General features: G+C 59.4%; 1 protein-coding gene across 3 annotated transcripts; it reads left to right on the top strand.

Annotated features, from left to right (window-relative positions):
• Positions 1 to 578: 578 nt before the first annotated feature.
• LOC111138849 (ubiquilin 4) lies at positions 579 to 14,540 on the top strand. Of its 3 annotated transcripts, XM_022490759.1 has the most exons (12): positions 598 to 705; positions 2,095 to 2,246; positions 2,802 to 2,956; positions 3,315 to 3,317; positions 3,605 to 3,867; positions 5,197 to 5,355; positions 9,364 to 9,589; positions 10,576 to 10,715; positions 11,100 to 11,183; positions 11,304 to 11,419; positions 11,599 to 11,785; positions 13,037 to 14,540. In XM_022490759.1, the coding sequence occupies exons 1-12, from the start codon at positions 598 to 600 to the stop codon at positions 13,187 to 13,189; spliced, it is 1,746 nt and encodes a 581-aa protein (XP_022346467.1). In that variant the 3' UTR covers positions 13,190 to 14,540. The 3 variants fall into 3 exon arrangements, with proteins under 3 accessions (XP_022346466.1, XP_022346465.1, XP_022346467.1); XM_022490758.1 differs by lacking the exon at positions 3,315 to 3,317 and having other exon boundaries at positions 579 to 705; positions 2,802 to 3,019; XM_022490757.1 differs by lacking the exon at positions 3,315 to 3,317 and having other exon boundaries at positions 579 to 705; positions 2,802 to 3,019; positions 11,596 to 11,785.
• Positions 14,541 to 25,000: the final 10,460 nt, after the last annotated feature.

Here is a 25,000-nt window from a genome sequence, read left to right as displayed (position 1 = left end):
ACACGTCCGGTTACTTTCCCGAGCGGTTCCCTACGTCACGCACGACCCCGTGAGACGGGCCGAGGCTCCAAAAGGCCCCGGGAACCGCGCTTAGTAGACTCGTGCGGGCCACGGCCTCCGGGGACGTGGTCGGTCCTAGAGGTGAGACCTGGGATGACGTCCAGACGCGGGCCAGCCCAGCCTTCGGGTCGGGAGAGGCCCGGGGCGGCGCGGCGGCGACAGGGACATGGCGCTTTGTCCCGGAGCGGCAGTTGCCGCGGAGGCTGCGGGTCCGGCCGGCGGCTGGCTGTCTCGGGGAGCCCGCCCCGCCGCGCCCTGCCCCGCCCCGCCCCGCCCCGCCCGCGAGGCCCGCCCCGCCCCGGCTGCAGTGCCCCCACCAGGCCGCCCGGGGCGCTGTGGGCGCGGCGGGTCCGGAGGGCTGCGCGGCCGTGGGGAGGGGAGGGCAGGGCAGGGGAGGGCGGAGGCCGGAGGGCGGAGGCCGGAGGGGCGGAGGCCGGAGCCGAGCCGGCCGGGCTGCGGGGCGGGGAGGAGGAGGAGGAGGAGGAGGAGGAGGAGCCGGGACGGGCTGGCGGGCGGCCGGGTGGCGGCGGCGGCGGCATGGCGGAGCCGAGCGGGGCCGAGGCCAGGCCCCCCATTCGGGTCACCGTCAAGACCCCCAAGGACAAGGAGGAAATTGTGATCTGCGATCGAGCCTCCGTCAAGGAGGTAGTGCGCGCGGCGAGGGCGGCGGCGGAGGGGTCTGCGGGGAGAGCGGCGGCTCCGAGGCGGCTGGCGGGGAGGGCGGGGGCCCCGCGGGCTCTCGGAGGGGCGGCGGGGCAGGATCGCGGCTGCGGGCGTCCCGCGCGGGAGCTGGAGGAACGAGGCGCGCGCGGCGGACGCCAGGCCGGGTCTCGCCTTGTGGCCTGGGCTGGGGGCGTGGCGGAGAGCGGGGAGGGGGCGCCTCGCACCGCGGAGGGCAAGGACGCGCGGGCTGAGGGCAGCGTGCGCCCCGAGGACCGGTCGGGGGGTCGGGAGGCCGCGGCCGGCCGGCCTCGGGCTCGGCGCTGCGCCGGGGGAGCGGACGGGGGGCGGCCCCGGCTGCCAGGGCGCGGGCGCTGGGGGAGCGCTTCCCTCGGTGCTCGTCCGTCCCACCGCCTCACGCTGAGGGGGTTCCAGCGGGCCCTCGGCCCCTCCGGGGCTTGCGGTGTGCAGTAGGTGCTCAGTGAAAGCGCGTTGGTTGAGTGAGTGAGGGGACACGGCCCGTGTCCGCCGCCCCCCGCCCCGTGGCTGCTCCAGGATTTCTCACAAGCGGGGCGTGAGGTAGGCCGTCCGGTTGGAGGGGGGGGAGCTGGCAGCCGCCTCGCGGAGCAAGTGCACTCTGGACGGAGAGGGTCCCGTTTAGGCTGGTTTGGTTGTTTCTAGGGGGGAGCTGATAGATCCCGGCAGTCCGACCCTCCCAAGCCAGTCTCCGGGGCCATCACTGCCCCCTCCCCTGCCGTAGAATGCCAGTGCCCGCCTGCCGCAGAGCTCCGTTGCGAATCAGCTTAGCTCAGAGCCCTGTGTTGGGTCAAGAGCCAGGGCTTTGGTGTCAGCGCCCGAGTTCCAGGCCGCCCAGGGCAAGTTACCTAACTGTGCTGATCCCCAGTTTCCTCATCCTGAAAGTGGACGTGGAACTTCTTATCTGTCTCACGGGACAGAGACTCGCTGCTGTGAGATCACCGGGGTCTGAGTGCGGTGATGGGTGCAGGAAGGCTGGACGGCAGGAGAACCCGGAGTCTAGAACCGAGGGCTGAAGGGAGGCAGGCCTGGGTCCAAGCCTGCCGAAGGAGTTGGGACAGAGAGACCCGCGCACAGCGCCATGGTCCCCAGGGGCTGGGGGAAGGGGCGGAGGAGGGAGGCAGAGGGAACTGGCTGGGCCTTCTAGGGCGCACGACCCTGGGGTTAAGCTGAGACAGGAACCTGTGCCTGGTTGTCTCTTAGGTTAACAAGGGAGCTGCTCGTGGCCGCTGGGTGGATGGGGCCTTGACTGCGGAGGGGACTCCCCAGATCAGAGGCAGGGTCCCTGTGGGTGGAACCCAGGGGGGCTGAGCCGTGACCTCTGCCTCTTGACCACAGTTCAAAGAGGAGATCTCCAGGAGGTTTAAGGCTCAGCAGGATCAGCTGGTCCTGATCTTCGCAGGCAAGATCCTCAAGGATGGGGACACCCTGAGCCAGCACGGCATCAAGGACGGGCTCACTGTCCACCTGGTCATCAAGACCCCGCAGAAGTAAGTCCAGGGCGCCCGCGGGGCGGTCAGTGAAGTGTCTGCCTTCTGCTCTGGTCGTGACCCAGGGTCCTGGGATCAGTCCCAAATCGGGCTGCCTGCTTGGCGGGGAGCCTGCTTCTCCTTCGGCCTCTCCCCCTGCTCCTTCTCTCTCTCTCTCAAATAAATGAATAAATAAATTAAATAAGGAAGAAGTAAGTCCCCGAGAGGAGCAGATCCCGCTGCGGACTGGGCTTCCCCATCCAGGCCTCACTCTCACCTGTGGCTCCCTGAACCCGGAGGGCCATGCGGATGCCCAGGAAGGCGGCTCCCAGAGGGCTTGCCAGGCAGCCCTGGGGTCTCCCCTGCAGGGGAAAGGAAGCTCACCTCCCTCTCCGCAACGCCCCAAGGCAGATAGATAGGTGGTACCAGTTCCTCCCTCCTGATCCCCCCCACCCCCCGTCCCCGCCCCCAGCACCACCTGTGGTTCCCGAGGCCGCTAAGGTTAGGGCAGGAGGTGCACCGAAAGGAACTCTGTCTCCCCTTGCCGGTTCACCTCAGCTAGGACTTTGTCCTCAGGGCTCAAGACCCAGCTGCGGGCGCTGTGTCCTCCCCCTCCACTCCGGACCCTGCCTCGGCACCGTCCACCACGCCTGCCTCGCCCGCCACCCCCGCCCAGCCGTCCACCTCTGGCAGTGCAGCTTCAGACGCCGGCAGCGGCAGCCGGAGGAGCAGTGGGGGGGGGCCCTCCCCGGGGGCTGGGGAGGGACCCCCCAGTGCTGCTGCGTCCATACTCTGTAAGCCCTCAGGGAGGAGTGCTCTATCCTGTCCAGGGCTGGGGAGTCAGGGAGAGCCAGGAGGAGGCAGGAGTGTGGTCCCTGCTCCCGGGCTGGTGGGGCGAGGGACCCCTGGGCCTGGGGTTCCAGACACTGGGACTTGGGTGGAGCTGGGGCAGAAACTGGCCTCCCGGGGCCTCCTGGAGGAGGGGAGCATGGATGAGCGTTAAGAGGGAGGGCAATGCAGCTAGGGGTGTGGAGCACGGAGGGTGAGGCTATCGGAGCGGGGGTGGGGGACAAGGGGGTCCAGCAGCAGCTGGTTGGGGGAAGTTTGTTGTTCATTCGGCAGGCCCCCTGCAGGGCACCCCCTCTCTGCGCTGTGCCCAATGCTCAGCCTGTGCCACCAGCGAGGTCTGAGGTCTCCGTCTAGGAGGGCAGTGGAGCAGGGTGGGGGTGCAGGGGTGGGGAGGATGGAAGGACGGACAAGGGGAGAGGCGACAAGCGGAGGAGCAGCTGGTCCCGGAGCCCTGAGCATGTGGCCGCCCTGGCTGCCGCCTGGTGGGGGCGGGGTCTCTCGGCCGCTGGTGACCCCGCCCCTCCCTGCAGCTGGCTTCGGGGGCATCCTGGGCCTGGGCAGCCTGGGCCTGGGCTCTGCCAACTTTATGGAGCTGCAGCAGCAGATGCAGAGGCAGCTGATGTCCAACCCCGAGATGCTGTCGCAGATCATGGAGAACCCGCTGGTCCAGGACATGATGTCCAACCCCGACCTCATGCGCCACATGATCATGGCGAACCCGCAGATGCAGCAGCTCATGGAGCGGAACCCCGAGATCAGCCACATGCTCAACAACCCCGAGCTCATGAGGCAGGTACGTGGGAGGCACGGCGGGGGTAGGGCCGCCTCGTCCCGCCTGGTCTCGTGTGCACATGCACCGCCCCCTGCACCTGTGTTGTGGACCCCGCAGCGGAGGCCTCGCTTTCCGGGAACATCCGGTCTCCGAGGTGAGTGGGCCAAGCGGGCTTGTGGTTATCATGCCGAGCGGTGGGTGCCATCGCAGAGGCACCCGCAGGAGCTCCCAGGAGCCCGGACAGGGCTCCCAACCCTGCCCTGGGGCTCAGGGGAGGCCTCTGGAGAAGGTGTCCCCAGAGCTGACACCCAGAGGAGGAGAAAGAGGAGCGTGCCCAGGGCTGAGGGACAGCAGGTGCGGGGGCAGGAGGGCGCTCGTGGAGCCCCGGGGCTGGGCAGGGCTGGTGGCAGCCAGAGACCCCGCAGACGCCGTGTCGCGTTGGCCTTGGGAGCTGCGGCTCACTGCCCAGCTCAGCGAGGGACACGGACAGATGCTGGCTGCAGGGCTGTGGGCACCGGGGCTGGGTTCCCTGGAGAGAAGTTCCCTCAGAGCGAGGATTTGAAGGTGTTTTCTTCACTGTCTAGAGCAGTGCCTGGTGCGCGGAAGTCCCCGGGGAAACACTGAGCGAGGGCGGGAGTCACAGGACCAGGAGTCAGGGTCCCAGCATGGACATAAAGGTGTCACAGAGAGGCAGGTGCGGAGCGGGCTGGGGAGTAAGGACAGGAAGGCGTCCCCAGTCCGTGGGGATAAGGCACAGCGAGTGGCTACCTGCGTCACGGACTTCTTGTCTCCTGGCCGACACCCACACGGGCGGCCCTGAACTGACACTGAGCCTTGCTGGCTCCCGAGAGAAAGCCCCCATCCTCGGGTTTCGTGTGGTCTGGCCAGCCAGAAACCCCAGGCCGGTGTGAGAGGGCGTGGGGAGCACTGTCCTGGCTTGAATGCCTTCCCTCCCCGACTCGTGGTCATCGGCAGGAACCACAGTCGGTCTCGGGCAGACAGACCTTCCTGGCCCAGAAACCTGGTTCTGCCACTCCCTGGCTCCGTGTCTCCAGTGAGTCTCAGCCGGTTTCCTCATCTGCAGAATAGGGACAGGAATGTCTCCTTGGGACGAGTGTTGTGGGGATGCCACGACTTCGGTCGACTACGTGGCTGTGCCTGGTGTCTGTATGCAGTAGGTGCTCAGTAGCTGTTGATTTCCTCTGCTGCCTCTTCCTCCTTCTCATGTCCTTTCTTACTCAGTTTGCCCGTCTGATGCAGGACCCACCCCCCCCTTCCAGGGCCCACCCTCGTCCAAGCTTGGTACGTCCCTGGTGCTAGGATTCTTCCTGTCTCTCCCTTCCCCACCAGACCATGGAGCTTGCTCGGAACCCAGCCATGATGCAGGAAATGATGCGGAACCAGGACCGGGCCCTGAGCAACCTGGAGAGCATCCCCGGGGGGTATAACGCCCTCCGCCGCATGTACACAGACATCCAAGAGCCGATGTTCAGTGCTGCCCGGGAACAGGTGGGGCCGGGGGCCGGGCTGGGGGCGGGCTGCTGGGGCTCAGGAGTCCCTCCCCCGACCCAGGCAAGCCTGGGGTGATGTCTGCTCCTCTTTTCTGCTCCAGCCCTCCGAGAGTGGGCCTGGGCTTGAAGCACTTCTGCAGCATAGGCAGGGACGGTCCAGCCTGGTGAGGGGCCGAGGCAGTGGGGCGGCCGGTAGTGGAATTCCCTGGGGATGCTGGGCAGGCAGGGTGTCCAAGGGATCTGACTGTCTCGTGCACTAGGGGCTCAGAGGTCGTGAGGTAGAGCTGGGGTGGGATTGCTGAGCCCAGCACAGTGTGTCTCCTGTGTGGCCCACAGATCACCTGTGTCGGCGTCACCCCCGGGGCTTATCAGTAAGGAGCTTCCTGTCCCCTTCTTTGAGCTCTTTATTGGTTCAGTCTCTGGGATCAAGCTTGGGAAGATGCGCTTTCGAAAGTGCCTTAAGAATTATTCCAAGTGCAGGGGCACCTGGGTGGCTCAGTGGGTTAAGCCTCTGCCTTCGGCTCAGGTCATGATCCCAGGGTCCTCTGATCGAGCCCCGCATTGGGCTCTCTGCTTAGCGGGGAGCCTGCTTCCTCCTCTCTCTCTCTCTGCCTGCCTCTCTGCCTACTTGTGATCTCTGTCTGTCAAATAAATAAATAAAATCTTTAAAAAAAAAAAAAAAAGAATTATTCCAAGTGCAGAAACAGTATAGGAAAAACACAGCGTTCTTTTGTGTCCCTGCTGCCCTAACGTGCTAACACGTGTAGCTTCATAAGAGCTTTGGCTCTTTTTTTAAGTTTAATTTATGCTAAATATGTTATACATTTATACACTTCCACGTTCCGAAGTTACACAAGGTAAACCAAAGGGGTCCTTCTATTTCCATGTCCCGGCCACCTCTTGTCCACCCCAAAGGCACCTGATGTTAGTATTTTTTAGTTTCCTGGACGTGTTTAGGATTTGCAAATAAGACGTTCCAGATAGAATCGCAGCCTCCTGGTACCCCTGCCCCATTTTACCCTTTTCCGTCTCTAGAGCGAACTGGCTCCGGGAAGTTGGGCTGTTTATCATTTTCCTTCTTTCATGGCCTGTGTTTGTAGCCTCGAAGAGCCCACAGCACTGATCTGCATGTCTTTAAACCTCACAGAAGTGGCATCCTGCTGTTCCTTTCATTTTTAACTTGCTTTTTCAAAAACGTTTAAAAAATATCTTTCTGGAGAGTAATACGGCTTCGGAAAGGTACCCCTGTTGTAATGTGTGTCTTGATGGAGTTTCACACACTGAATGCCGCCCACCCTCTGCCCAAACCTGTGCCCAGGTGGGAGGGTGGGGTCCCACGTGACCTTCTCCTGGGGGAAGAGAAAATCCCCGGCTCCTTGTGGTTCATGGTAACCCAACAGATTTCCTTGCCCACGACGCCTCCAGCCTGCAGCACATCTCCACAGATCAGTGTGTGTCTTGCTGACTGTCCAGGGCTCCGCTGGTCAGTCTGTCCCTATAGCAATACCGCGTTGTCTTCACTAAGTCTGGGTTCCCCCGTAGAGTAAACCCCAGCCTTATTCTCCAACGTCTTCTTGGTTATTCTTGGCATTGCTCTTTGAAATTTAGAAAGTGCAATAGGGATCAATTAGGAGTCTTTTAAACAAATTTCTTTTTCTTCTTTTTTTTTTTTTTTAAGAATAAGCTTTTTTCTTTTTAAAAGATTTTATTTACTTATTTGACAGCTCACAAGCAGGCAGAGAAGCAGGCAGAGAGAGAGGGAGAAGCAGGCTCCCCACTGAGCAGAGAGCTTGATGTGGGGCTCGATCCCAGAACCCTGAAATCATGACCTGAGCCGAAGGCAGAGGCTTTAACCCACTGAGCCATCCAGGTGCCCCTAAACAAATTTCTTCTTAAGATTTTTCTTATTTACTTGAGAGAGAGAACACGAGAGGGAGGAGGGTCAGAGGGGGAAGCAGACTCCCCACTGAGCAGGGAGCCTGATGTGGGACTCAATCCCAGGACCTTGGGATTCTGACCTGGGCTGAAGGCAGGTGCTTTACCGACTGAGCTACCCAGGCATCCCTTAAAGAATTTATTTTAATAAAAAGTTATATAAAGAAAAAAAGGAACTTATTTATTTGAAATTACATGTAAGTAGTTAATTAAAAATGTTCGTAAAAGTAATGCGTGCACATGGTTAAAAAAAACCCCGTAGCTGAGAAAGGCTCCTGGCAGGCACTCTGGCTCGCTCCCACACACGCCAGGCCGCGGGAGCCCCGGGAAGAGTGGAGAGCTGGCGTCCGCAAACTGGGCTTTGGCACTCGCGCCGGTTCCTAGTGGTGTGGGCGGGTCCTTCCTTCCTGGGACTTAGCTTCCACGTCTGCAGAATGGAGGCGGTGCAGTAGAGCAGAGGTTCTTGCTCCTTGGGGCCTCGGACCACCTTAGACGCTTAGGAACCTGGGGACCCAAAAAGCTTCTATTTCTGTGGGTTGGAGCTGTCCCTCTTCACCGCATCTGAATTACAGCTGGGAAACGCAAGGAAGGTGTAGTAATTGGTTTTAAAATAAGAGGAAATGTGCTACACGTTAACATAAACGGCATAATCTTCTAAAAAAATGACTTCGTTTTCCTAAACAGCACGTGAGCGGAGCGTGGCCTTGCTTTAACGTTTGCCGACGTCCTTAAGGGCTGGCTTTACCGCCAGCCGGCTGGACTCCCAGCCGGGCTTCGGAATTCGGGCTCTTGCAATGTCCCATGTCACGGAGCCTCTGGAAAAGGCCACTGTGCAGTCAGAAAGACAACAAAAGGGAAGAAAAGCAAACAACCCCCCAGAGCTATACAAAGCCGTGGACGGGCCCCAGGACCACACTTTGAGAGCTGGTGTATCGGAGGGCTGCTGTAAACATTAGAATAAATGTGCCAGGCGCAGAGTAGGTGCTCCATAAATGGCGCTGTTACTGCTGGAGGTTGGAAAGGGGTTTGGTCCCCAGAGCGTACCAGAACCCAGCCATGGTGGGTGTGGGGCACCAGGACAGGACGGCAGAAGCAGGCACAGAGCCGCGGGGTCATGCGTGGGCCTGGGCCCGTTGTCAGCAGGCATCTGCTCAGACCAAGGAGGCGTGGCTCAGGGCTGGGGTCCTGGCGAGCTCTGCTCCAGAGCTCCCCGTAACCCACTTTGAATAAGCAGGAAGTCCCACGGCGGGTTCAGTGCCTCCTGCTTAGGTGCAACCCACCCAGGCCCTCCGGAGAGGGAGCCTGAGCAGGAGCATAGGGTGCGGATACCCCCGCACAGGGCTCTTTCCCAGGTGCAGTGGACCCGGAGGGAAGGACTCCCAGGGCTGCCTTAGGCAGCACACCATCTGATGGGGTGCAGACCCCCGGGGCAGTGACACAGCGGGGAGCCTGGTGCAGAGGGCCTGTTTAGCTGAAGCAGGCCTAGGAGGAGGAAGCGGTGTGGGAAGCAGCGGGGGGAGGGAATGCTCAGCCAGAGATGGGCTTGTGGCCCTCGGGGGATGGAAAGCCATTTAGGGGCCCCGGTGGAGGGGGGGCAGATTCTGGGGAGTGGGTGCTAGAGCAAGATGGCTGGAAAAGGGGAAACCTGGAGGCCAATCTGGGCTGAGCTAGAGGCAGCTCCTGTCAAGCCAACAATTACGTCAGGGGAAGGTGCAAAGAGGAGCCTGTCTCTGCCCCGTAAGAGCTAAGGAAGACAGATATGTTGTTTTGCAATGGGAAGGGTGCGTGTGGAGTCCCACGGGGCGCAGAGGAGACTAGAAACCAAAAGTTTAGAGCCCCCGGGAGGGACGGGAAGTTTCTAGTTACCTGTTGTGACCCGGGTCGCCAGCACTGGCCAGCTCCTACGCTGCGGGATGAGGGGGTAGCTGCCCATTGTGAGCTGCCCTGGGGGGTCTCAGGCCCCTGTCCCTTTTCCAGGGAGGGGAGGCTGTTAGGAGAGAGGACGCAGGGGGCCTGGCCCTAAGCCCTGGTTTGTTTCAGTCCTTAACCCAAAACCTTTCCCTTCTCCCAGTTTGGCAACAATCCCTTCTCTTCCCTGACCGGGAACTCCGACAGCTCGTCCTCCCAGCCTCTGCGGACTGAGAACCGAGAACCCCTCCCTAACCCCTGGAGCCCCTCGCCCCCCACCTCCCAGGCCCCCGGGTCCGGGGGGGAGGGCAACGGAGGATCGGGAACCAGCCAGGTGCACCCGACAGTCTCGAACCCCTTTGGGATCAATGCGGCTAGCCTGGGGTCAGGTATGTCCTAGGGGGGAAGGAGTTTAGTGGGGTCATCAGGGTGGTCCCTGTGCCCCAGGACTGAATGGGGCTCACACTGCCCCAGAGTATGAAGACAGGTGAGACTGTATTGAAGCCACGGAGGGGGCTCTGCAGCCTCAGAGGACGTGGGGTGGTGTGGGCTGTGTCTCCTGTCCCTGGGAGCAGCCTGAGTGATGGCTCACCTCTGAAGTTCTTGCAGCCCCTAATGGAGCTGTCCAGCGTCACTGGGTCGGACTGGGGAGGAGCTTGCGGGGGAGGACTCAGGGCACATGTGGGGCAGGCAGGTGTGAGGCTGGGGGAGAGGGATGTGCAGAGCTGCATGGAAGCGGGGGTTACGCACTGCACAACTATTGGGGATGCCCCATGTATCTGGGCTATGACTGTACGTATGAGCCCAGGGGTATCTTTGGTAGATGCCCTGATTTCTCTGTGCCCCAGGCTGGGGGTGGGCAGGTACCTTGATCTGAAACTCCCTTTGCCTCCGTATGCTTCATTTCCCTTGTTTGTAAAATCAGGGATTTGATCCTGATCCACTGCTTTAAAATTGTACTCCAGTCCTGGGGTGCCTGGGCCAACCCCGGGAAAAGGAAGGACCAAGTGGGAGGGGCTCCAGCCATCCTGCCGGGCTCTGAGCAGACCATTGGCCTACTTGGTTTTGGAATGAGATGTGGATTGAGGAAAGGCTTCTGGCACTAAGACAAGCCTGCAAACCGCGAGTCTAGGTGATCTCTGTCAGACCCTTTCCAACCCTGACATCAAGCCTGGGGTAGGAGCAGTCGGAGGGGCATGAATGAGAGAGACCCAGTTTCCAACCGGGAAGAGGGACCCGCGCCCCTGTACTTGGGGGCCCGTGTTGCCCTCTGAGCCAGGTAACCGGGCAGCATTACAAGGAAGGAGATGGAAGGGCGGCACCCGGTTTCCATCTGGACCCCTTTTCTCCTGTTGCCTTTTCTTCTGTGTGCCAGGGGTGTTCAACAGCCCAGAGATGCAGGCCCTTCTCCAGCAGATCTCTGAGAACCCCCAGCTGATGCAGAATGTGATCTCGGCTCCCTACATGCGAGGCATGATGCAGACGCTGGCCCAGAACCCCGACTTTGCTGCTCAGGTATGCAGCTGCCCTGAGGGGTGCGCCGGGGGCAGTGGCTCGCGCTGGGCCGCTCGGTCCCGAGTCAGCCGCGGGGCGTGGGTCTCAGGCCCACACGGAACCTCCCGGTTTGTTGGCTTGCCAGCGGTCTCGGCAGTGGCTCCTCCGTCCCAGAGCTGTGCAGGCTCCGTGAGTTCTTAGAAGTGCCCAGAACGGGCGTGGCGCAGTGAGCGCCGTGACCTTGCGGACGCTGCCATCAGCGCCCAGCGTGGGGTGAGCACCTGGGCTCGCCGCCCAGGAGTATGCCTCCGGGGTACCCTGAGACCCGCGCTTCCCTCAGACCGGGGCTATGGGGACTCTTGGGGCGGACAAGCCCAGCCTCCCCTGCTGCCTTCACCCCTGCAGATGATGGTGAATGTGCCGCTCTTTGCGGGGAACCCCCAGCTCCAGGAGCAGCTCCGCCTGCAGCTCCCCGTCTTCCTCCAGCAGGTGAGTAAGGCCCTGAGCTGCGGCTTGGAGGGCAGGGCAGAGCTCTGGCCTCGGGGCGCAGGTGGCCTCCTCGTCCATCAGGCCACCTCCCATGGCCTTCCTGTGCCTGTTTCCCACCAGATGCAGAACCCGGAGTCCCTGTCTGTCCTCACCAACCCCCGCGCCATGCAGGCCCTGCTGCAGATCCAGCAGGGCCTGCAGACCTTGCAGACCGAGGCCCCTGGGCTGGTACCCAGGTGAGGGGGTACCCCGGGGGGCAGCAAGGTTCGGGCTCCTCCTCCCTTCCCCCTCCTGTGGTGCGCCTCACAGCCACCATGGTCTGCTCTCCTGTTCCCGCCCCTCTTCCCTCTGGACCTCATGCGCCCATCGCAGTCTCAGAGGCTGCCTCCCACCTCTTGGTCTCTCCTGCCAGCAGCCTTGGCTCCTTTGGGATGTCCCGGACCCCAGCCCCCGCAGCAGGCAGCAACACCGGGTCTGCCCCCGAGGCCCCCACCTCTTCGCCCGTGCCCCCTGCCACATCTTCTCCAGCGGGGGCCCCCAGCGCTCAGCAGCATCTCGTGCAACAGATGGTCCAGCTGTTGGCTGGGGGAGGGGGCTCGCAGGTACGGGGAGTAGGGCTGCACTGGGGGGCGGGGCCGCGGGATGGAGACAGCGGAGCCTGTGCAGTCAGCCGGCCCGGCCTCAGGCTCCAGCTGGCCACCCGCTGGCCTCGGATGGGTCGCTGCCTTCCCCGTGTTCAGTTCCCACTGCCCTGACATGGGGCTGAGACTAGTCACCGTCCCTCCGGGCTGCCACGCACCGTTCTGAGCACCTTCTGTGGGAGGGCGCGTTTGCTCCGTGTTCTCCCAGCCATGAGAGGGGAAACAGAGGCCCAGAGAGGCCAAGTGGCTTGCTCAGAGTCACACAGCCAGTAAGTCGGTGACAGAGCCGAGATTCTGACCGAGGCATGCCGGTTCCCGAGTGGGAGCGTCAGCCGCTGTGTCCCAGCGCTGGTGCTGCCATCAGGGGGCTCTCAGGGACTGCAGCCGCCTCCAGCGCCGAGGAAGGGGAGGAAGCTTCTGGGGGACGAGGTCGCTAGAGCCCTGGGGCGCCAAGTCAAGGCCCGGACATCGGCTGGGGAGTCGGGTTGACCCCGGGTGAGGCCCTTCTTTTTCTGGCCTCCGTACCTCCCCTGGGAAAAGCCTTTCAGCAGAACCTTCAGCGAGCCCAGCTCCGTAGGAGGCTCTGTGCTGCGGAGCCCGCGGAAAGCTGGCGCCCAGAGTCCCCGGGGCCCGGCCTGCGGTGGGGGATGGCACAGAACACCGCCGAAGGTTCTCGCACGTTTCCTGCGGGGGTGCCGCCGTCCCGTCAGAGGCCGGTGGGCTCCCAGGTGAAGATGTAGGCTCCTCCCGCCTCCGTGTCCCGCAGGGAAGCACTTCCAGATGTTTACAGGAGGGTCCAACACGAAAAGCCTTCGCTTTTGTAAAAGCGTGTATTTGTCGATTGGCTGAGCGAAACCCGACGGGGTCTTTCTCGCCCAGGCCCTTCTCCGGCCTCTTCCCTGGCTCCGTGCGGACGCGGCTGGGGTTGGCAGCATATGGCTTCCAGAACCCCGCGAACGTGTCCCGAGCGCTGAGGGGAAGCGGTCAGGAACGTGGGCGGATGAGTTGGACATGAGACACGCCCCACCTTCTATCCCGGTCGTTTAGTGGCCTGGGGTGCGGGCTCCTTGGCCCCTATTGGCCGATCACCCCTCCCTGCCCACTGGTTGACCATGAGGACATGCGAGATGACTTCCTGCTCCCCCTCCCTTGGCCCCGGGGTGTGGGTCCCGTGTGTCCCTCACAGGTGTGTCCCTCACCTGTCCCCTCCAGGTGCAGACACCAGAAGTGCGGTTCCAGCAGCAACTCGAACAGCTTAATTCCATGGGCTTCATCAACCGTGAGGCCAACCTGCAGGCCCTCATTGCCACGGGAGGGGACGTCAACGCAGCCATTGAGAGACTCCTGGGCTCGCAGCTCTCCTAACCGCGCCTGCGTCTCCCGCCTCTCCCCTTCCCGGGCGCCAGCCCCTGCTCTCTGTGCCTGCCGTCCCCATCTTTCCCCATCCTCTCCAGAAAGGAGGTTGGCTTCAGGGCCGCGGGCCTGGCCCCGGAGCTCTGACGATTCTGGTTCCACTTGTACATCTCCTACGGAGTCTTCTGTCTGGGTCCTGTAGGGCTGCGTGGGCTGTTTTCACAGTGTCACGGCTCAGTCCCCGCTCCTGGCCCCCCTGCAGGGCCCCTCATGCAGCCTGCAGATGCCCCGGGGGTGGGGCAGGGATGGGGTCTTCCTCGTGGCCCATAAGGGCTTGTACGGATGCTCGTGGGGACTCCCCCTTCCTCCGCCCCCTCCTCTCACCGGCAGCCTGACCCGAGGCAGGGTCACACGCTCGGAGGGAGGAGCAGGTGCACAGGCTCTTGGCGTCCTCACCCCCTGTCCTGGTCCCCTCATCCAGGCTTTGTTGGGATGTCCCAAGAGAGGAAGCAGCCTGTCCTCCCTGCCTGAAGGGGGAGGCAACCGCCCTCTCTGTACAAGGAGCTAACGAGCGCCCGTCCAGCCCTGTGGAGATCTGCTGGAGGAAGGGAAGGGGGGAACGACCGAATCAACGGCTCAGAAATTGGACTTGACACTTGGGGACAGAAGCCCTGCAGCTGCTTTAGGTGGGAGAGTGCGGGCTCAGGCCAGGCAGAGAAGGCCTCGAGATGCTAACAGAGCTGGAGCTGGAGGAAGGGGCTCCTCCCGGCTCCGGGGCAAGGACCCGCCAGTGTCCCCACATACCACTGGTTGGAGCCCCCTCGAAAAACGTGAAGGGGTTGGGGTCTGTCCCGGCAGTGGGTGTGTGTGTGCGCGTGTAAGTGAGTTGCACAGGGGGTATTTTTTTGGTTCCGCGCTCTCTCCCACCAGAGAGAAGTGGGCAAAAGGGCCAGTCTCTGGCGGGAACACAAACAGTCCAGAGAGCTGGGCCCCTCGGGCCCCTGGTGCTGCATCCCCGAGGGTAGTGTGGCCGCCCCTCCCCCTCGCGGAAGGGGGTTGGTATAGGAGGCTCCCCCACACCCCCGCGTCCTTGGCCTTTGGAGTCTTCACTGTTTGCTTCCAGGCCAGAAAGTTCTATTTGAGGAAGGAAGGGACAGGGCGGCAGTCATGCCTCTGATCTGGAATTGGACGTGGCTCTCGGAGCGCGGGGAAGGCTCATGCACAGCTGAGCACGCGGAAGTAGGGTCTCCTCCAGGTGGGAAAGGGTCCCAAGAAGTCCAGAGAGGATGGCTGTGTGGCTTCGCCCTCCCTCCCCAACGTCCACACTGGCCTTTGTAAATAAATGACGTGGTCTTTGATGTCACCGTGTCTCTCGGAGTCGTTTTTTGGGGGCGAGGAGGCTCGCCGAAAGCAGCTTGGTCCCAGGGGTTTTACCAGGCGGACCTGGAAGGAGTGGCCCTTGGGTTCAGTCCACCGAGGTGCTGAAGGTGCTGGGAGGGCTGGGGGGGCACAGCCGGTCCCCAACCCCTCCGGGCTGAGGGAGGAGCGCAGCGGTGACAAGACTAGCGCCCCCTCACCTCAGGGACAACGGTCAAAACAGTGGGGGCCTCTCCGCCCAGCCCTTCTCCAAGTGACTTCTTGGTCTTGAGGGGCTTCTGGTCTTGAGCTCCGAGACCAAGCGGGGCCAGCTTGTCCTGCCGCTCATGCCAACTGAGGAAAGTCGAGTGATGATGGTGTCCCATGCACGAGGTTACGGACTGGGCCACAGTGCGACACGAGGGAGCCGTGAGTGGGCGGCCCCGCTTCAGGTAACGTGGGCTAGACGTCTCTCGCCAGCACTTCAACTACACGGTTTTGGTTTGTTTTTTTTTAAAGATTTTTAAATTTATTTGACAGAGCAAGAGACCACAAGCAGGGGGAGGAGAGGGGGGAGAAGCAGGATATCCGCTAGGCAGGGAGCCCGATGCGGGGCTTGATCCGAGGACCCTAAGATCATGACCTGAGCCGAAGGCAGACGCTTAGCGACGGAGCCACCCAGGCGCCCCCACTACAAGTTTTCAGAGCTGGGTGAAAAAATAACTGAAAGAACATCCAAGGGCCAACGAGAACCAGTGGGGCCACCGCGGGGAGGGAAGGCCACTGGCCTGCAGGAGCCGTGCCACGGACCCTGCGGCTGCTGCCCACGGGGAACACGGCGGAGGGCTGAGCTGTGCTTTGAGAGCCTGGAAGGATGGGAGCCGGGGGAACAGAAGGCCGGCGTCCCCAGGTGCGTGGCAGAAGCAGCAGAAATCTCCAGAAGGTACTGTCAACCGTGTAAAAGTGAACGACGCACCAGTGAGGACAAGGCGCTGCCTGTGAGGCCAAGCAGGAACGACGGACAACGGACGGACCCACGGCGACTCCGTCGGCGGGACTTACAGATGAGAGCAGCTGCTTAGTGTCGCAAGAGAAGACCCAACCTGGAAGTTCCGGTGAGTCTGGAAACTACCAAACCAGACGCGTCCCGGTGGCAGAAGGACCAAGTGGAGAGGTGAGCGGGCCGTGGAAGCCACGCGAGTAGGGCGTCCGTGGACGGGCGCGCTAGCTGATGCCATGCGGCTGCGCCGGGCGCTGGTGCAGACGGCCAGGCCACGAGGATGGGCTCGGGCTCCACGGCACATCTAGGTCACATCACAGTGACAGAACTGATGAAAACCACAATTCACAGATTCAGGAAACCCAGTGAGTTAAAACAGACTTGCGTTCTGCAAAGAGGCCAAAAGCTGAGAGAGAACGAGGGCCAAGGAGCCCGAGAGGGGCCGGGCCCAGCACTGCCATGTCCACAGCCGCATGGGAGCCTGGTGGGCAGACCAGCCGCCTCCCGTGCCTCAACAAGATTTTTTTTTAAGATTTTTATTTATTTGACAGACAGAGATCACAAGTAGGCAGAGAGGCAGGCAGAGAGAGAGGGAGAAGCAGGCTCCCCGCTGAGCAGAGAGCCCGATGCGGGGCTCGATCCCAGGACCCCGGGATCATGACCTGAGCCGAAGGCAGAGGCTTTAACCCACTGAGCCACCCAGGCGCCCCTCAACAAGATTTTTTATTTATTATTAGGTAGAGACCACAAGTGGGGTTGGAGGGGCAGAGGAGAGGAAGAAGCAGGCCTCCCGCTAAGCAGAGAGCCTGATGCAGGACTTGATCCCAGGACCCCGGGATCATGACCAGAGCTGGAGGCAGACGCTTCACTGGTTGGGGCCCCCAGGCACCCCCGGGATGGATGTTTTCTCGCTCAGCAGACAGAAGCACAGTGTGTTCCTGCCAAACGACTGGAGGGAGAAAATAAAGTGAGGGCTCTGAGGCAGGACAAGAAGGAAACACCATGTCAAGAAATGCGGGAGCTTTCCCAGCACAGCGGAGCCATCGTGCACGGTCCTGTCCTGGTGGATACGTGACACCGCCTGCGTGTTTACCAAGACCCATAGAACCTTCCAGCAGAGGACCCTAGGATATGCAAAGGAGAAACATGTCATCTAGGAGGTCAGGGGACCCCAGGATGGGATGAGGAATGTAACCAGAGGCTCAAACTGTGTCATAAATGAATGAAATCAGCTCCCTGAGGAGGGGCGTAGCTGCGGACCCAGGAACTCAGAAATGAGCGGCATCTGTGAAACAGCGGCAAGGAAGGCTAGCCCTGGGCTCTGGCCGCTACGCATCCCGCGGACGTCTTGTTAACAAGCTCAGTCTAGCCCGCTGGGTTAGACCTAAGTAAATGCCGGATCTCTGGGGCGCGCGGTGCTCCCGGGGGGAGCGGGAGTCTACAGACAAGTGAGGGGCTGAGTCTAGAAGGACCCGAGTCATCATGGATTAGAGGTGAGACACCAGCGCGAACTCATGTTTAGCTTAATGCAGCCGCAGAGGGAAACACCCGGGGGGCGTGAGTTGGCACCGCCTGCATCCTGGTTCTCTGTGGCAAGGGGGCTGAGGAGGTGTGATACGTGGGGGCGTCTTGGGCACCTGGCGGCCAGGTCTTGGTCTCTGACGCCATCCTCCAGGGAAGTTCCCCAGGTTTCCCAGAGGAACGGCCGATGCCGGGACAAGACACCTGCTAGATGAGCGGGGAGCACACCAGGGGGACCGGCAGACCCACAGCGACCGGGGCGTGGCAGAAGACACACGGGAGCCCCTGGAAGGCCTCCCAGTGACGGCATAGAATTGAAACCCAGAGTGTAGGGGCGCCTGGGTGGCTCAGTGGGTTAAGCCGCTGCCTTCAGCTCGGGTCATGATCCCAGGTCCTGGGTTCAAGCCCCACATCGGGCTTTCTGCTCAGCAGGGAGCCTGCTTCCTCCTCTCTCTCTGCCTGCCTCTCTGCCTGCTTGTGATTTCTCTCTGTCAAATAAATAAATAAAATCTTAAAAAAAAAAAAAAAGAAACCCAGAGTGTAAAGTACATGTCCATGAATCTACTGATACACATCAATAATGGAATAAAAAATAGGTGAAAAGAGACAAATGTGTGCAGAAAAATTCCCAACAGCTTATGTCAATATTCCGCCTAAAGGAGGTTGAGCATATCTGCCCACTGCCCGCTCCTCGGGTGTGGGCTGTACAGGCCTCCCTTCCAGAGCAGGGAAAGGGCACGGCCGGATGACTTTAGAGAGGGGACGTGACCTCAGCATGGGGGTGGAGGTCAACAAGAAATCACACTGATAGCATGTACTCATGACAGAAGGCGATAAAATCAGCATTTGACCTCTGTTCTCTTCTCCCCCAAAACTCATAACTCCCGTCTAATCACGAGGAAAACACCGTGCTGTCCCGTCTGCGTCCTCCTCAGAAATGTCAAGGTCATCGGAAACAAGGAGAGTCTGAGGAACTGTCAACGGTCGTGAGGAGCCTAAGGAGATGTGACCATCAAATGTGATGGAGCATCCGGGGTGGGAGCCCCAGAGAAGACATTAGCTAAAAACTAGAGAAATCTGAATGAAGTACAGATGTTACTTAATAACAATGCATGAGCCACGCAATCGCAGTAACACATGTAACAGTAAAGGGTTACCGTAGGTGGGGGAACCGGGCCCGGGGTCTGTAGGAACCCTCTTTGCTTTAAGTTTTTTTATAAATCTAATATTTTTCATAATAAAAAGTTTATTTAAGACAAGAGAGAGGGTGCCTGCATGGCTCAGGGGGTTAAAGCCTCGGCCTTCAGCTCACGTCATGATCTCAGGGTCCTGGGATCGAGCCCCGCATCGGGCTCCCTGCTTAGCAGGAAGCCTGCTTCACTCCCTCTCTCTCTGCCTGCCTCTCTGCCTCTTTGTGATCTCTCTCTGTCAATAAATTTAAAAAAAAATATTAAAAAAAATTAAATTAAATTAAAAAAAAAAAGAGGGGCACCTGAGTGGCTCAGTGGGTTAAAGCCTCTGCCTTCGGCTCAGGTCATGGTCCCAGGGTCCTGGGATCAAGCCCCGCATCGGGCTCTCTGCTCGGCGGAGAGCCTGCTTCCTCCTCTCTCTCTGCCTGCCTCTCTGCCTACTTGTGATCTCTGTGTCAAATAAATAAATTTAAAAAAAAAAGGAAGATTAATTAAAAAAAAAAAAAAGAATGTAGAAGGCTAGGGGAGCCTTTGGCTCAGATCATGTACCAGGATCTCAGGGTCCTGGGATAGAGCCCCATAGTCAGGCTCACTGCTCCGCAGGGAGCCTGCTTCTCCTTCTCCCTCTGGCCCTCCCCCACTCGTGCTCTCTCTCTCTCTCTCTCTCTCAGAAATAATTTAAAAAAACAAAAACAAAAACGGGGTGTCTGGGTGGCTCAGTGGTTAAGTGTCTGCCTTTGGCCCCGCCTCGGGCTCCCTGCTCCTCCCTCTCCCACTCCCCCTGCTTGTGTTCCCTCTGTCTTTCTCTCCGTCCAATAAATAAAATCTTAAAAACAAACAAGCAAACAAAAAAACAACAGCAGGAAGTGCTGGTGAAGATGTGATGAAACTGGACGTCGGTACTCTTGGTGAAAATGTGAAATGGTAGAGCAGTTGTGGAAAACAGGGTTGCAGCAGCGTCTCAAAACACGAAAAATGGACTTAGCACATGGCTCAAATTCCACTTGGGTCTAAGCTCAAAGGAATGGAAAGTGAGGTCTTGAAGAGATGTTCGTACACCTGTGTTCATAGCAGGATTATTCCCAAGAGCTAAAACGTGAAGTCAGCCAGCTGTCTGCCCATGGATGACAGGAGCCGCAGAGTGAGGCAGAGGTTGTCGCGGGCCTGAGGAGGAGGGACCTTCTAGTTCCGCTGCGACAGACAGGCAGGAGCGTGGAGGACGTCACAGCGCCCGAGATAACCGGTCACCGTTAGGAGGAGCCCAAGCGATGTCCCTGCGGGCTGCCCTCCCAGCCAGCCGTGCAGGGCAGGGGCAGGAAGGAGGTCCTGGAGGGAGAGGCCCCTCTGCCCCTCACTGAGGCGGGAGGCCAGGCGGGTTTCCTGGCAGATGAGGCGGGCCAGCAGCCTTTGTTCCCGTCTCACCTTTTGCTAAGTGAGGAGCCCACAAGCTTTGTTTTGAGCTGAGGGTCTGGGCGACAGCCGAGCTCTGGAGGGGGTGGGGGGGCTGAAGAACGCCCCCCCAGGCCTCGCCCTTCGCTGGTTCCCTTCTCCAAGCCGCAGTCCCCCCCCCCCACCAAGGCCTCGCCCTAGAGACGGAAATTCAGATGCAGCTGGAAAGGGTGCTCAAGCGTCCAGAGACACGCGGGACGGGAGGAAGAAAGTGGGTGCGTGTCCCCCCAGATCAACCCACCCACCATCCAGTCTGTCCATCTGAGACAACCCGCAATCAAGGGGCTGGGACCTGCCATCCTCAAACGTAAACTGGGCTTTATTTACAAAGGATGACCGTCTGGGGCTCCCGGCTCTGGGCCGGGCCTCTCCCGGGCACAGCCCCAGTGAGGCCTAGCCGTCAGGCTGGGGGTCCCGGACCCCGACCTGCGAGCGCAGCAGCAGCCGCACAGACAGCGGCGCAAGCCCGCCAGGCTCCAGCGGGAGGCCGGGCTCTGGGGCGCAAGGCCGCCGGCGCCGCTCCCCGGGGTGCTGGGGCTGGGGCGCTCCTTCTGCCGTGACCTCCGGGACCTCCGGGGCGGGGGGCCCCTGTCGGCCTCGTCCTCCTCGTGCTCGTCCTTCTCCCCCTTGTGCTTCCTCAGGCTCCGCTTCTGCCTCCGGGCCGGTGCCAGGCCGGGCTCTTCTTCCTTGGGGAATCCGAGAACGAGGTGTGACCCAACCCGCGACCCATGGGCCTCGGTGTCTGGGGGGGCAAGTGAGGCAGAGAAGGACCGAGGTCGGAGGGGAGGTCAGCGAAGCCTGCCCTTCCCCCTTGGGGACCGTGGGCAAGTCCCCAGACAGCCCCTGCCCAGGCGGGGTTGCTTCGAGGCTCCCCATGCAGATGCTGTGGTTAAACAAGACTCATTCTGCAAGGCAGATCCTGCCCCCCGAGGGGTCCCCTCTGGAAATCCTGGCTGCTCCTGCTTGGGGGGACGGATATGTCTACCGTGATTGTGATGGTTTCCGAGTATGCGCACCTTCCTCCTAGGCAAACCTGCACTTCAGATATGAGCAACTTGCGGGTCAGCGACCGCGGCCCCGGACAGAGCCCCTCCAGCCCACAGGCCACTAAGTCCCTCCACCAGCCGGTTTCCTGCCCAGAAATGTTGCAAGGAAGCCCTGGAGGAGGGGTAGAAAGGTGGTCCGGGATTGAAGCACTTGTGGGGGAGGACCTGGGGTCAGACACCCGGCGAGGCACCGAGCATCTCCGCTTCTGACCCATGTCATCTTGGGAGAGTTATGTCCCTTGCCCGTGCCTCAGTTTCTTTATCTGAAAAATCGGGACAATAATAGCATCTACCCAGAGTGGCATATGTAAGCTGTGCTTTCGATTACTGTTGGCCTTTTATTCTGGAAGCAGTAATTTGAGCCATGCTTAGTGCGGATGTGGACTGGAAGGATGCAGAGAAGGTAGGGAAGGTGGCCGCAGGACATTGCCGCGCAGTGGCGGAGCACGGGCTGTGGGCCCCCAGGGGAGGCGGGGTGCCGGGGAGGCGGCACTCACGCTGCTCAGCTCCCGGCTCCCTTGGTAGCCGAGGTCATCCGTGAAGCTGTGGACGGACGTCGAGGATCCGGCACAGGAGTTAAAGGAGGGATCTTCCGTCCCTGGGGCTCTCCTAGCTTCTTTGGTCCCCTGAGGGAGAGGAGGGATCAGGAGGGTGCAGCTCACACTGAGCAGGACCCTAGGGTCAGGGGCCTTGCCCCTGCCTGTGCCCCAGCCTGCCCCCTGACCTTGAGGGTGGAAGATAAAGACGTGTTCTCTTTCTTCCTCATGATCATGAAGTTCTGGGAGCGCGAATGCGGTGAGTCCGCGGGTCCCCTCCCTGCCCATCGCACACTCACAATTCTAATCTCCATGTCCTCACAGAACCGGTTGTCATAGCAACAGGAGGGTGGGGGCCCAGGGCCTGGGGGTTCCGGGGATGGGGGCTGCTCTGAGGGGCCGAGAGGGCACGCACACCCATGCACACACACACTCCTGCTTCGCTTCTCTCAGGAGGAGGCTGGAAATGCTCACTCCCCGGCCCTGACCCACCGGGGCCGGTAGAAGGAAGACTGGGCTTAACTACAGACTGCGGTCCGATTCCGAGAACGGCGCAGACCCTGCAAGGGCTTCAAGACGAGGCTGACGTAGCCAGGAATTTCAGGTGCCAGGTCTGTCTGAGATACTCAAGGGACCCGAGGACTTAGAAGGGCCCCTTGGATGTCTGTGCCAAGAGCCGGAACCACCTCTCCCTCTCTCCTCTCCCTCAAATGGGACACAAGAAAATCTTGTTTTTGTCCCGCTCTGTGATGTGCCCAGGCAGGGGGCCTAAGGCATCCTTCAAAATTTCTGCTCATCCCAGTTTGTAGATCTGAGGAATGCTCTCGAGTAGCAAGGAAGGAGGGATTGGCTTGGAGAGGCCAACCAAGTCCGCCGGGACTCAGGAGAGGAGGGGAAGTAGAGGGACAGAAAGGGGGGAAGGGGACTATGCCAGGGAGCCTGGGATAGGGCTGAGGGGCTGTGGCTGGGCTCAGAGGGAACCTGTAGTCTGAGAACACACAGGATCAATGTCTTAATGGATACCAGACAGGAAAAGTATTGATAACCAGGGGGCACCTGGGTGGGTCATTCGGTTAAGAGACTGACTCTTGATTTCGGCTCAGGACATGATCTCAGAGTGGTGAGATCAGGCCCCACATCAGGCCCCACGCTCGGCACAAAGTCTGCTTGAGTTTCTCTCCTTCTCCCTCTGCCCTTCCTCTTTCTCTCTCCCGCCTCTCTCCCTCTAAAATAAATAAATAAGGGGCACCTGGGTGGCTTAGTTCAATAAGTGTCTGCCTTCGGCTCAAGTAATGATCTCAGGGTCCCGGGATCGCGTCCCGCATTGAGCTCCCTGCTCAGTGGAGAGCCTGCTTCTCTCTCTGCCTCTGCTCCCTCTGCTTGTGCTCTCTCTCTGTTAAATAAATAAATAAAATCCTTTAAAAAATAAATAAAACACTAGATGGCAAAGAAAGGTATACTTTTTAAAAATAAAATAAATAAATAACATCTTTAAAATATACTCTCCTGATGATTCCTAAGGACTTCCCATAGTTAAGAGAGAAAAAAAAAGTGTTGATCACGAATCACCATGCGGCTGGCACGTCAGGAGTCCTTCCAAAAAGTAGAGGTGGCTCTGGAGAAAGTGACCAAGAGTCCGTGCATTAACAGAGATCAAGTTGTTGCTAGTCTGTGGAGAAAGGGCTGGACACAGAAATGCCGCTTGGTTCCAGAAGAGCGAAGCAGCAGCCAGCAGTTCCTGGGCATCGAAATTTGCATCCAGACATTTAGACTCACTATTTCAGTATTTGATTTTGTTTCACTGAGAATATAAGCCTGAATTATTTGTGTAAAATAAAACGAGTTCATTGCATGATTCCACTGACAGGAAGTACCTAAAGTAATCAAATTCATAGAAACAGGAAGTAGAGTAGTGGTTGCCAGGGCTGGGGCAGGAGACAGGAACGGGCATTCCTACTTGGTGGGTATGGAGTTTCAGCTCACGAAGTTGAAAACTTTCTGGAGAGAGATGGCTGACAACGAACAATGGGGACGTCCTTCATGCTACTGAACTCTAGCCTCTAAATGGTTAAATGGTACTTCCCGTGTTCGATATATATTTCCCGCAATAAAAAAGAAAAAAGACTCTAAAAAAGAAAAAGTTAAACATTGCTGTCATCCTGTGATTCTGGATGCTTTTTTTTTTTTTTTAAGATTTTATTTATTTATTTGACAGAGAGAGATCACAAGTAAGCAGAGAGGCAGACAGAGAGAGGAGGAAGCAGGCTCCCCGCCAAGCAGAGAGCCTGATGCAGGGGCTCCATCCCAGGACCCTGAGTCCATGACCTGAGCTGAAGGCAGAGGCTTAACCCACTGAGCCACCCGGGCGCCCCTCCGGACGTTTCTCGAGGAGTGGCGTGGCTCCGAGTTAATCCATAACCACCGTCGGAACGCCCCGCCCACTAGCTTGTGCCCCTCAGAGCCGCCTCCACCTGGCAGTGAGGCTCTTTCCGGGTGCCTGTCAGGCCACCGGCCAAAAAACAGTTGGCCATTTCCTTCTCAGCTTAGCCACACACTATCTTGGTTTCTTTCTTGTTTCCGATCCCGAAAGAGAGGTCAGTGGGCAGCGTGGGCTCCATCCTGACCATCAGGGGGAACAGGGCAGGAAAGCAGCAAGCGGCTCACACGGGCCCCACGCGCCTGGCCTCTGGCACACGGTTCCCTACGCGCCTAACAAGGTTCTGCCCAATCTCTTGGTCTGCGGTTCCTCTGAGGTGGCAGGAAGGAACTGTATTTGTTTGGGAGTCTTTCAGCAGAAACATTTCTGTTACAACTGGTTGTGAAACCTCTCCTCTAGCCGGAGCAGATTCTAAGAGGGAGAATGTACACAGAGATGGTGTGTCTTCACCGGCCCGGCCCCGTCCGAGACTCTCCCATCCGCACGGGTGTGGCAGGGTGTCAGGAGTGAACTGGTCTGTTAGCCCAGCATTTTCCAAGGTTTTCTCTGGTTCTAGAGAAGTAAAGGAAAAAGCTGTCTATAATTCCAAGGGGTTTGCGAAGCAGCCTCACTTGGATATAGGTCCCTTTAGTGAACCGTGTTCGCCACTATCGGTAGGGGACGTAGGTGACATGTTCTGTCCTAACTCTGGTGTCTATTTCTTTCCCGAACGTCCGCCGTCCACATGTGGGCCCAAAGCACCAAGAGGCAGACTTTCACAGGCAGGATGAACTGTGTGTTTTAGAGAACATTATAATTAAAATGAAGAATCCTTATTTAGGGAAAAGACACAATGAAGAGAATGTGAAGGTAGACCAGGTCTTGGAAGCCCCATACTAATCTTTTTCAGTACACTTAGTACAGGGGTGCCTGGGGGGCTCCGTGGGTTAAGCCTCTGCCTTTGGCTCGGGTCATGATCTCAGGGTCCTGGGATTGAGCCCCGCATCGGGCTCTCTGCTCAGCAGAGAGCCTGCTTCCCCCTCTCTCTCTGTCTGCCTCTCTGCCTGCTTGTGATCTCTCTCTTTCAAATAAATAAAATCTTTTTTAAGAAAACCACTTAGAGCAGTGTAATGAGTGTGTTTATCTGTCCCCCATCCCTGGCAGCCCCCCCCCCCTTCCGAGTCAAGTGCATCTTCTACGTGCTTGTTCTCTTGGAAACTAGCATGGGGCTGGTGACATTAAGAAGTCAATGAGAACAATTGCTTTTTGTCCCAATAACTCACACTGATCAAGAGTCTGAAAGTGAGAA

This window comes from Enhydra lutris, unplaced genomic scaffold, assembly GCF_002288905.1.
Source record: "Enhydra lutris kenyoni isolate GAN:26980312 unplaced genomic scaffold, ASM228890v2 scaffoldscaffold94, whole genome shotgun sequence".
Lineage (NCBI taxonomy): Eukaryota > Metazoa > Chordata > Mammalia > Carnivora > Mustelidae > Enhydra > Enhydra lutris.
The sequence above is the reverse complement of the archived record's forward strand: the minus strand, read 5'-3'. Positions and strand labels throughout refer to the sequence as shown.